Genomic DNA, 11,620 nt, shown 5'->3' with positions numbered 1-11,620 from the left:
CCTGTAAGTCTCTCGCCTCCCTACTGACCCCAGATCCCTCCTGCCACCAGAGTAGAGGGGACGCCTGCAGTCACTCCAGAGACAAACACCAGAGAAGAGGAAAAGGCAGAAGCAGCCGGTAGGGCAGTGTGGGAGCCTGGAAACTTCCGTGGATCCCATATCTGTCTCCCCCCGCCTCTTTTTGTTTGTTTGTTTTATTTTCTTTATTTTGAGAGACAGAGCGCAAGTGGGGGGAAGGGCAGAGAGAGAGGGAGACCCAGAATCCGAAGCGGGCTCCAGGCTCCGAGCTGTCAGCACAGAACCCGATGCCGGGTTCGAACCCACCAACGCGAGATGGTGACCTGAGCCGAAGTCGGCCGCTCAACCGACTGAACCACCCCGGCGCCCCAAGCCTGCCTTCTTGATGGGTGGGGCTGGTCACCCCTCCATGTGGACTGAGCATCTCTCTGGCCGTACCTCTCAGCACATCTCCCCCCTGGTCTCCCTGCAGACGGAAGACGGCTGAGTAGGGACGGGAGAAAATACCTCCTGGTGAGGTCCCTGGAGGGGGAAACCCCCACGAGAGTGAATCAGGGGACAGGGACAGAAACGATGTGTCAGTCTGTGGCACTGGAAGACGCTGGTTCATCCTGTCTCATGCACTGAGCATCCCCTGTCTGCTGGGCACTTGTCAGCTGTGCTGATGGGAACCAGACCTGTCTTCCGGTTGCTTACAGCCTGGGGGAGACCTCAGTCAGAAAATCACCATGAAGGATGAAAAGTGGGAACGTCTTTTATGCTAGGAGAGCGAGTGATAGAGGCACCGAATGGGGCGTGTGTCAGACTCCTCTAAAGAAGTGATATTCCTGGGGCGCCTGGGTGGCTCAGTCGGTTGAGCGTCCGACTTCGGCTCAGGTCATGATCTCACAGTTTGTGAGTTCGAGCCCCACATCTAGCTCTGTGCTGACAGCTCAGGGCCTGGAGCCTGCTTCGGATTCTGTGTCTCTGTCTCTCTGTCTCTCTCTCTCAAAAATAAATAAACACTAAAAACATTTTTTTTCTTAATTTAAGAAGTGTCATTCCCTGACCTGGAGAAGCTAGCAGTCCACAGCTCTGGCCAGTGTTGGGGGGAGGACCATGGCAATGTGAGGCACACTTGGAGGGTGTGCTCTTCGGAGCTCACCAATCATTGGCCTTCGCCAAAAAACCCTTCCCTCTGGGATGTCTCCCCCACAGAGGCCCGAGCTACTCCTTAGGGGCCGGCCAGGGCGACTAAAGAGTTTTCTAACTGTTCTCGCTCGTGTGGGGAGCTCTGCCATTGGTGATACACACCTGCTTTCCCAGACCTCTGTCAGCCTGGCTATTCACAAAGGCCCAAGGCCCAAACACCTTCCTACCCCCAGGCTCCTGGCCACACCCCTGGGCATTTCTGTTTGGTCCTATTGGTCACGGGCCTGTGGGTTCACAGAGTGGTTAACTCTTCATCCTGGGGCTCACAAGGGTACAGTGTGCAGCAGAGAGAGTGGAAACGGGGGCCGAGCCAGGACCAAGGGTCAGGGCTGGTGGGCTGGACCATGAGGAGAGTACTTAAGAGCCCATGGCAGCCCCTGTGGGATCAGCCCTCCACAGCGTGCCGGCCTCCTGCAGGGTCTCCAAGTGGTGGGCGTCCTTCAGTGGATCTTCTTTTGGGGCTCGGTGAGTGAGTCCCAGCATCTGGCACCCGCTTTCCTCTTTCCAGGAGGGAGGCAGGGCAGGGATCTCTGGGGGCCCTTGAAGGCATAGAAGGAATGAGCCGGGACAGAAGGGCCTGAAACCATGCAACAGGCAAGAGGGGGCAGAAGGGGGTCCTGAGAATCACCCCCGCCGCTCCATTCTACAGCCCAGGTGTGCCTGGCCGTGCTCATCCCCGCCATCCTAGGCAGAGCCTGGATCCTAGCCCTCCTCTACCTGGTCTGGCTCTCTGGAGACAGGGACTCGCCACAGGCAGGAGGCCACTGCTCTGCCTGGGTGGGCAACTGGGCCATCTGGAGACATTTCCAAGATGGCTTTCCTGTCTTGGTGAGGGGCACCCAGGAATAGTGTGCTGCGTGGGGGCAAGGCTTTGGAACAGACTCTTCTCTGGTCACCCCTGAAAGTCTGCTCTCACTGCCAGGGTGGGGTATGTTCCCTGCAGAAGCCAGCAACTTCTGCACAGAGACCACGGGCTTCTTGGGCCTCTTTCCAGGCCTCTGGCCGCACCTGCTCAGGCTGTCAGGTTGGTTCCACCTCCCTCGCTTCCGGGACTACACCATGTGTAGTGGTGAGGAGGGGGGAGGTCAGCCTCAGCACCCCCCAGTCCTAGCTGGCGACACCTACTTCACCCTCCTGCCCTGGGGCGCGGGGGTGGGGGGGGGGGGTGGGGGGGGGCGTGGGCGGGGGGCTCCGGGTCCCAGCTCTACCTGCCTGGTGTCCTCCTACCCCTTTTCTCAAGGACCCCCTTGAAGAAAGGGGGGCCCCTTTCAGAGGCCCCCTGCCTCTGCCCTCACCCCAGGTTTGCTGTCCTCTGACAAGGCCAGCGCCGCCTATCTGCTGTCCCGGCCTGAGGGCGGCCAGGTGGCAGTCCTGGCCGCGAGAGGGCCCCTGGAAGCGCTGGACCCAAAAGCGAGTGCGCTAACCTTGCGGATCCGGAATCAGAGGGGTTTGTCAAGTTGGCACTGAGGAAGCGGCCAGTGGCCGGGCAGGACACCCGCGGGCTGCCCTGTCCGGGAGGAGTGCAGAGGGCCGGCCCCGGTCAGGGATGGGGTGGGAGGGTGAGGGACGCAGAGTCAGGCATGCCCCCTCGCTCTCCTGGGGCCTCCCTGGGGCCTGTCTTCTCTCTCGGGGAGAACGAGCTTTTCCAGCAGTTCCCGGGCCCTCCGGGCTCTTGGCGCGGAGAGCGCAGGAGGCCACGAGGCCGCTGCTGAGGGTCGCCCTGCGGCTGTTCCACGGGCGCCTGGGTCTCCTCCCGCCCTTTCGCACGCCCCCCGGCACCGGCGGGGAACCCCGGCCTCGGCCCACTCCTCCCCCCGCCCGCGCACCGGCTCCCCCCGGAGCTCGGGCCCCGCGCGCTCCCAGCTCAGGGAGGTGAAGGTCCCCGGCTGCGGGCCGCACCTCTGCCGCGCCGGCTCCACCCCCCCCCTCCCCCACAGGCTGGCCTTAGGCGACTGCTCGGGGCCTGAACTCCGTCCCTCACCGTCGGGCGGGTGGGCGGGAAGGGGACGGGATGAGGGTGCCAGCGACCGCCCCTCTCACCTCCCGTTCTGCCCGCAGTGCCCCCCCCCCCACCGCCCCACCCCCCAATCCTGCCGTCCGTTGCTCGCGGGCCAGCGGGGCGCAGCTGGACGCGCTGCCCGCGCTCTAGGTGGAGAGGCTCACGCAGCTGTTCCAGGAGCACAAGGCGCGCTGCGGCTTCCCCGCCCACCCGCACCTCGCCTTCCCCAGGCCACGCAGGTCCCCGCGGCGACTTGGGGGGGGGGGGGGAGGGAAATTAAACGTGGGAACAGAGATGCAACGTGTGCGTGTTCGTGCGTGTTCCTGCGCGGCCGTGCCTCCGGATGACCTTGACACCCCCGGAGACCTGCTCTCGGGGACGCGCGCCTGGAGAGCGCACGGCCTCGGCGGGGCTTCTGGCCACGGCGGGCCGGCGGCGGGGGCCCAGTCGGCGGGCTCCCCAGCTTCTCCTGAGACTCCTTTCCACAACCGACGCCCCACCTCCCTCGCACACTTCCTGTCGCCTCCCACCCCCGCCCCGAGGACCTCCTTGCAAGTTCAAAGATCATGCTGGAGACTGGCGCTTCGGATCCAAGATCTCCCCATCCACTCCACAAACGCGCACAACACACTCGCGGTTCCGAGGGGGGCCCCGAGGGCTTGGCCTTCTCGGGAGAAAGCCATCCCGTCCGTGCCCAAACCTTCCTGGTTTGTGCTCGGGCCCCTGGAGCCCCGCTGGCAGAGGGGAGCTACTGGCAGAGGAGTCTCCGACGCCCCCGCTGCGCCTCGCCATGAAAACCGTGCGGAAGCAGTGGCTGGAAGCAATAAGCGTCTACCAACTCGTGCTGTCTTTCCTCTTCATGGGTGAGAGGCCTGCTGGCTTGGGGTCCCCAAGGAGAGCAGGGAGTGGGGGCAGAAAAGCTAGAGCCCCCCTTGCAAAGGGAGCAGGAGAGAGCCAGAGGTGGCTGGCTGCACCAGGGCAATCTGAGCGGGGAGGAGAGCAGGCGCTGGGTGCGCTGACCCAGCTTCAAAAGCCAAGTGACTTTTCTTTCTCATCTTTCACCCAGGTCCTTTCTTCTCCCTTCTCCTCCTCTTCCTCCTCTTCACTCCACTCTGGTCTTTCTCTGTTCTCTACTTGGTGTGGTTCTTCCTGGACTGGGACACTCCCAACCGAGGTGAGCATGGCCGGACTTGCACTGGGGGAGGAAGAAAGGTGGCTGAGCGCCCCAGGCGTTCTTCCACCCATCTCTCTGCCCCAAGGTGGAAGGCGCTTTGCGTTCATGAAAACCTGGAGTATGTGGAAACAGCTAAGGGATTATTTTCCGGTCAAGGTGAGAGGTCACCATCCACAGAGACTCTCTGCCTCCTCCCTCTCCCCCCACCCTCACCCCCCACACCCGCTCACCCCTGCCTGTGCACCCCTGGGTTTCTAAACTCAGACAATGGGGCACGCGGAAGGGGGGCCGAGTGGTGTTCCACAGTAGCCCCCGCCCCTGCTGTTGGCCCAGGGAGGACCTTGAACTCTGAAGTCTGTTTGGGGTGGAGGGAGGCTCTTTTCATCTGCTATCTCGCGGTCCACGCCTCTCCTCCTCCTCCTGCCCGACGCCCCCAAGCTGGTGAAAACAGCAGAGCTGCCCCCGGACCGGAACTATGTGATCGGTGGTCACCCACACGGGATCATGAGCTTGGGAGTTTTCACTAATTTCAACACGGAGATGAACGACTTCTCCAAGCACTTCCCCGGGATTCGACTCACGTCGGCGGGACTGAGCTTCATCTTCTACTTCCCGATCTACCGAGACTATACCGCGTCCTACGGTGAGGCGCCCCTCCCCCACCCGGGGCAGACTGCCTCCCACCCGGCCAGTTGGGCGGGTGGGAGGCAGTCTGGCGAGAGTGGAGGAGGGGCGCCTCACCGTAGGACGCGGTATGGCCTCTGACCGATTGGGAAGTGGAAGATGAAGCCTGGCCTGGCACCCAGCGGTAAGGTTGGCCGGGCTCACAGTAGGTGGCAAGGAGTAGCATTGGGGCAAGTGTCCTGCCTCCTTGCGGGGAGAGGCACTATAGGTCACACTGACACGGGCACGGGACAGCAGACTTGGAAGGAATGGGGTGTGGGGCTCACGCGCCAAAAGGGTGAGCGAGGGGCCAGGCAGCCCGGGAGCCCGTGGTGATTGCTACCCACCTCGGCATGCGTGCAGGAATTTGTTCTGTGAATCGGAGGAGCCTGGACTTTATTCTCTCTCAGCCCCAGCCAGGGCAGGCTGTGGTCATCATAATCGGGGGCGCCCAGGAGGCCCTGTATGCAATCCCAGGGACGCACCACCTCGTTCTGCGGAATCGCAAAGGCTTCGTGCGCCTGGCACTGAGACACGGGTGAGCGGGGCGCAAGTGCCCAGCCCAGGGGTGCTGGTGAATTTTGCATTGCATCTGGGGGCCCACGCCCTCTGTCCCTACATATCCAGGTCCCTGTAGCTGGGCCTCTGTGTCCCAGAGCCCACACTGTGCCCTGCGCCTATCGGCCTCTCATGTCAGCACTTTTTTTTTTAATGTTTATTTATTTTTGACACACACACACACACACACACACACACACACACACGGAGACAGTGTGAGTGAGGAAGGGGCAGAGAGAGACAGAGACACGGAATCCGAAGCAGGCTCCAGGCTCTGAGCTGTCTGCATAGAGCCCGACACGGGGTTTGAAGTCACAAGCCTCCAGATTGTGACCTGAGCTGAAGTCGGACGCTCAACAGACTGAGCACCCCCCCCCCGCCCCGCTCCGCCCTGGCCGGCACCCCCTCTCATGTCAACACTTGAAGGTTTTCTCTGTGTCAACACCATGCCAACTTTTGGCCAGTCTTCCCTCTCTGAAAGGGGTAGGATCATAGCACGAGTAGCAGGACCTTGTGCTCAGAAGCCCCGGGTTCAAATCCCTTTCTGATGCTACCTCAAAGGCAAGACCTTGGACATGTTTCTTTACTTGCGAAATAGGACTAATCCCTAATTTTACAACGATATTGTGGTTGCAAAGATTAGATGAGAAAATGTGTACGGTCGACTCTTGAACAACACAGGTTTGAGCTGCATGGGTCCCCTCTGCGTGGATATTTTTAAAACATTTTTTTAAGTTTATTTATTGATTTTGAGAGAGTGAGAGCAGGGGAGGTGCAGCAATGGAGGGGGACAGAAGATCCGAAGCAGGCTCCGTGCTGACAGCTGAGAACCCAGCGCGGGGCTTGAACTCACAAACAGCGAGATCATGTCCTGAGCCAAAGTTGGACGCTCAACCGGCTGAGCCCCCCAGGCGCCCCTTAATAGCACTTTCTTTCCTCTAGCTCACTTTATGGTAAAAATCCACTAGAAACAACAGCTACAAGTATGTGTTAATTGACTGTTCGTGTCACTGGTCATGCCGTGAGGACTTGAGTTTTGGGGGAGCTGTATGAGGAGTTTTGTCTGTACCAGGGTGGGGGTCAGGGCCCCCTAAGCGCCATGTGGTGCGAGGCTCAGCTGGGGAGGAAGGCCCAGTACGCAATCATTTCTCAAGAATTGTAAGTCCTTTCTTCCAGATCTTTCTTGGTCATTTGCTCGAAAAGGCCTCGGGAAGGGGAGCCAGGCATGGGAGGGATGTGCAGGCCCGTCTGGGGGGCTCCCCGAGAGCCGCTGGCCCCAACACGCCTCCTCTCTCTTGCTGTCCCTGCTCAGCGCCTCCCTGGTGCCCGTGTACTCCTTTGGAGAGAATGATGTCTTCCATCTGAAGGCTTTTGCCCCCGGCTCCTGGCAATACCTGTGCCAGGTTGCCTTCAAGAAGCTCACGGGCTACTCACCTTGCATCTTCTGGGGTCGCGGACTCTTCTCGGCCAACTCCTGGGGCCTGCTGCCCTTTGCCAGGCCCATCACCACCGTGGGTGAGTGCCCGTCTCGGGGGGAGGAGAGTGGCCATCAGCTGTACGGGCAAGCCCGCACCGTCACCCCTGTCTGCCCTCTCCCTGCAGTGGGCCGCCCCATCCCGGTGCCCCAGATCCTCTGCCCCACCGAGGAGGAGGTCAACCACTACCACACGCTGTACATGCAGGCTCTGGAGACACTGTTTGAGGAGCACAAGGAAAGCTGTGGCGTCCCTGCCTCAACTCACCTCACCTTTATCTAGCCTCTTCCCCGCCCCCCAACCCCCAGCCCACCGGGACCTCCACCTATGGCCAGCTGTACCACTCCAATAAAAGCTCTTTCTCTCCCACCACTGCTTTGTAGAATCGGCTGCCTGCAGGGCTCATGCTGTGCCTCCGTGGGTAACCCGCCCCCACTCTCACGTGCCACGGAGCTGCTTTAGTATCTTTTTTTTTTTTTTTTAACATTTATCCATTTTTGAGAGACAGAGAAAACATGTGAGCGGGGGAGGGGCCGAGAGAGAGGGAGACACAGAATCCGAAGCAGGCTTCAAGCTTCGAGCTGTCAGCACAGAGCCCAACACGGGGCTCGAACCCACGAACCACGAGATCATGACCTGAGGCAAAGTCGGACGCTTAACAGGCTGAGCCCCCCAGACACCCCTGGAGCTGCTGCCTTAGATTGGGTGTCAGAATCCTGAATTCTTCTCCCAGCAAGACTTAATCCTGCTGCAGGATCGTGCATAGGTTTCTTTCCTTTGCTGAGCCCTTTTGTCTCTGTGAATGAAGGCATCTGCTTGCGGAGAGCCGCAGGGTCTCAGGATTGAGTTGAGGAGGGTGGCTCTTGGCTGGGGGCACTAGGCGTTGCCGCGTGGGCTGCAGAAGACAAGATGCCTGGTGCAAGAGCGTGAGCAAATGCTGAGCTTGGTCAAGGGCATCTGGCCTCATGGGGAGGGAAATGATCTCCAGTTGTACGAAAGGTACGCTGCTCGCTTCCACGCCCTCTCTCTGTCCTTTGGGTCTCCTCGTAGCTGGGAGCTGAGGGGAAACGAGGACCTACCTGACCGGCATTGAGCCCTACTGCAAGCCCAGCACATTAGGTCAACAGGAACCCAGTTACCCAACAAGCACAGAACTCCGGTGAAGATCAAAGAATTAATATTGAAGGGCTGGGGCTCCTGGGGGGCTCCATCGGCTGAATGTCCAACTCTTGAGATCAGGTTCATGATCTCACAGTTTCATGAGTTTGAGCCCCAAGCCCCTGCTTGGGATTTTCCCTCACTCTCTATTAGCCCGTCCCCTGCTTGTGCTGTCTCTGTCTCTGTCTCTCTCGAAATAAATAAACTAAAAAAAAAAAAAAAAAAAAATTAAGGGCTGAGAACAGAGATTGGCAAAATATTGTCATCCCCATGATGGGCATGGCATCGGTCCAGCCAGAGGGTAAGATCGAACAGTCTAGGGGGACCTCGTGTGGTCATAACGTCCTCTGACTATGTCAGTCCCGTTTACGGACTGGCTGTGCGTCTGTGTCCAGGATGTAAGAATACCTTGTTGAAATGTAATTGGGATGTAACCATACCTATCTCCCACTGTCCTATATTGTCCTGTACAATATATTCAGTGGAAGAAGTTTTTCTTGTTCCTGCGTGAAAATCTGGGCACTCCTGTGACTTATCTGGGTCATTCTCAGGTAATGACTTCTTCATCCACCTTAAGTTGTACTATAGAGGGGCACCTGGGTGGCTCAGTCAGTTGAACGTCTGACATCCGAAGCGGGACTTGAGCTCACCTGATGTAGGGCTCGAACTCACAAACCATGAGATCATGACCTAGCCGAAGTCACATGCTTGACAACCAGTCGCCCAGGCGCCCCAGGGGTGAACACCCTTAGCCCAGATGCGACTATAGTACAGGCTGACCTCAATGCAACCACTGTCTTTCCTTCTTTCCTGGAGGGAACCTCCAGCCGGCTACAGTCTGGCCATTAGACTTCTCTGTGGGCACATCCAACAAACACGGGGGCGTACCGAGCTCTTTGAGTCTTGCAACCTATGTCACCAATCTTGTGGAAGTAAGCCTTGCCCTCGAGCTCTGAAAGCCCCCCTCCCCCCGCCCACTTCTCTCCTTTGTGTCCAATCCTTGTCATGGGTCAGGGACTCAAGGGTCACTTCTCAACTATTTGCTTGGGCAATGCATTCTTGCTCGTTGCGTGTGATCTGCTCTGGCCCCTTTTGGAATGCAGGACCTTTGTACCTCATCCCAAACTTTAAGGGTAGCATCATATGTGGTTTTTCTCTGGGTTCTCCCCCCGAGGGACAAAAGCACCAACTTCTAGTGAGAACTGGCCACCAAGAGCTGGGAGTATGGGGGTTAGATCGCCACGGGCCTTCCTCCAAGAAGCCCCCTGCCATTCTCCCCTGTGAGCAGTAGGTGCCTATCTCTAGGGAGGGGAGGTTGGGCTGGGTGACAGGTGAGGAAGGGGACCTTTGAGGACTCAGGGAGAGAGGGAGGAGGGGACTTCATTCCCCATCATTTGTTGCCCCTGTCTGAAATCCAAGACCAATAAAGTCAGGGGCTGGGAGGGATTGGCTCGAGGCTGGAGAGAAACGGGAGAAGCCTAGACACCCAGTTACGACTGGGTTGGCCCTGGAGGCACCTCCACCAGGCATCCTTCCTCTCCTGGAATCCAGCCCAGACTGGGTGGAGGCCATAGGCTTCAGGAGGCCTTGGCACACCTCCTACCCTCTCCTGAGCCTCCCCAAGTAACCTCTGCAGCCATGCTCCGATCCTAGCCTCGCTGACGGCTAAGTGTCCTCTGGTCCCCATTTTTATCCTGTCATCCTGCTTTCCAACCATTGTTTTTCACACATCTGTCTTGGCTTCACCTCCTTCCTCTCTCCCCACCTTCCAGAACCGCAAAATTCCTGGCTTCTTGTGTCTTCCTGCTAAGTGGTTTTAGCGTCTCCTTCTCCTCCATGACCCCATCCCTCCATGGACTCCCTCTGGGACCACTCCTGAGCGATCAGGGGTCTTGTCTCTTGTCTCCCATCCAACACCCTCTCTTGCTGTCAAGACGCTCCTCCTAAAATGCCGTTTTCATCATCTAATTCTCCCTTTTGGATCCTCACTGTCTTTGGATCTTTGTTGTTAAAAGGTGTAAAAATCCTCAGCAGAACATTCGAGGTCCCCCTCAGACAGAGCCCAGTCCAGCTTCCCAACCGGGCCTGACTCGCCTCTCCTTCCTGCCTGGAGACTAGATGGAACCCCTACCGTCAAGTCACAGCTCAACACTCCCCCACCCCCGCACCCCCACCCCGGTGTTCAGCACTTACCACGTGCGGATAGTGGCAGGCTCTGATCCTGTCATCTACACCACAGTGTCCACACTGAGCTCTAAATGAGGTACACATGCAAAGGGCTTAGCGTGGCACCTGGCAGGGTGTTCAACAAACACCAGCTGGTGTCACTATTATCTTGACACAAGATCTTTTCCGGACCACAGCCACCTCACAAGAATTACATTGCGTGAAATTGCATTGCATTGCATCACGTGATCACCATCACATTAGGTGGACCATGGTTCTGCTACCCCAACATCGGGCTTGCTCATGATCTTTTATCTCATGTTCCTAAATGCTAACGTTGAGGGCAGGAAGTATGTCTTGCTCGTTTTTGCGTTTCGACCACGTTATGGCGATCGCCACGCCTAGTGCATGACGAGTGCCGAACAGATGAAGGGACCCGGCCCAGGAGACCTGCTGTGGAGGGAACCAGCCGCCCGGTTTGCAGGTTGTGCCCAGCACCGGGAAGCCCGGCAGAGGGCCGGGAGGGCTTGGGGGTCCCTTCACAGAGCCAGAGAGGGGGGCAGCGTACCCATCATGGGAAAGAAGGGAGCTATACTGGTTTTCTAGGGAGCTGTAACAAAGTGCCACTCATCTGGTGATTTAAAACAACAAGTTTATTGTCTCACTGTTCAGAGGCCAAAATCAAGGTGTCAGCAGGCTCTGCTCCCTCTGAAACCAGTAGAGGAGAAACCCTCCTTCCCGTCTTCCAGCCCCTGGTGGTGTCATCAACCTTGGCTGCTGCGACATCTCCCAGTCTCTGGTGGCTCAGGCGGTTGAGCATCCGACTCTCAATCTCAACTCGCGTCTTGATCTCAGGGTCGTGAGTTCAAGGCCTGCACTGGGCTCTGCACTGGGCGTGGAGCATACTTAAAAAAAAAAAAAATCACACAAAAGTCCTCTCTGCTTGTGCCTGGGACTGCACCCATCCAGAGGTGGTCTCTTGTGGAAATTATGTTCGGTGCAAGTGGTAAGCATTTGCCATGAGATCTTTCCTTGGGGACGTGTGCCAGGCAGGTGCACAGCAAGAACATGGATCACTAGCCTGTCCTGAGGGTCTGTTCTGTTTTCAACCGTTACTGAACTTCCCTGTGCCATTCCTCCTCCCGTGTAGCTGGATAATAAGCCCCAACACTGTAATGTCTCCTCCTGATCTGGAAGAGTCTAACCTATAAATACATG

General features: G+C 58.1%; 2 protein-coding genes across 2 annotated transcripts in view; both read left to right on the top strand.

Moving 5' to 3' along the window:
- PLOD3 (procollagen-lysine,2-oxoglutarate 5-dioxygenase 3) overlaps nt 1–3,157 on the top strand; it is a 6,067-nt gene extending 2,910 nt beyond the window's left edge. The window contains exons 9-11 of the mRNA XM_058711892.1: nt 2,153–2,278; nt 2,510–2,656; nt 3,147–3,157. Of these exons, the coding sequence (XP_058567875.1) occupies nt 2,153–2,278; nt 2,510–2,656; nt 3,147–3,157 (284 nt within the window). The remainder of the gene's footprint in view (nt 1–2,152; nt 2,279–2,509; nt 2,657–3,146) is intronic.
- Nucleotides 3,158–3,602: 445 nt separating this feature from the next.
- MOGAT3 (monoacylglycerol O-acyltransferase 3) lies at nt 3,603–7,450 on the top strand. The gene is made up of 7 exons (XM_058710769.1): nt 3,603–4,071; nt 4,275–4,382; nt 4,468–4,538; nt 4,821–5,025; nt 5,409–5,583; nt 6,916–7,118; nt 7,206–7,450. Exons 1-7 carry the CDS (start codon nt 3,999–4,001, stop codon nt 7,358–7,360), a joined length of 990 nt encoding a protein of 329 aa, XP_058566752.1. The 5' UTR covers nt 3,603–3,998; the 3' UTR covers nt 7,361–7,450.
- Nucleotides 7,451–11,620: the final 4,170 nt, after the last annotated feature.

Source organism: Neofelis nebulosa, chromosome 18 (assembly GCF_028018385.1).
Source record: "Neofelis nebulosa isolate mNeoNeb1 chromosome 18, mNeoNeb1.pri, whole genome shotgun sequence".
Taxonomy (NCBI): Eukaryota; Metazoa; Chordata; class Mammalia; order Carnivora; family Felidae; genus Neofelis; species Neofelis nebulosa.
This window is presented reverse-complemented; position numbering and strand designations above follow the sequence as displayed.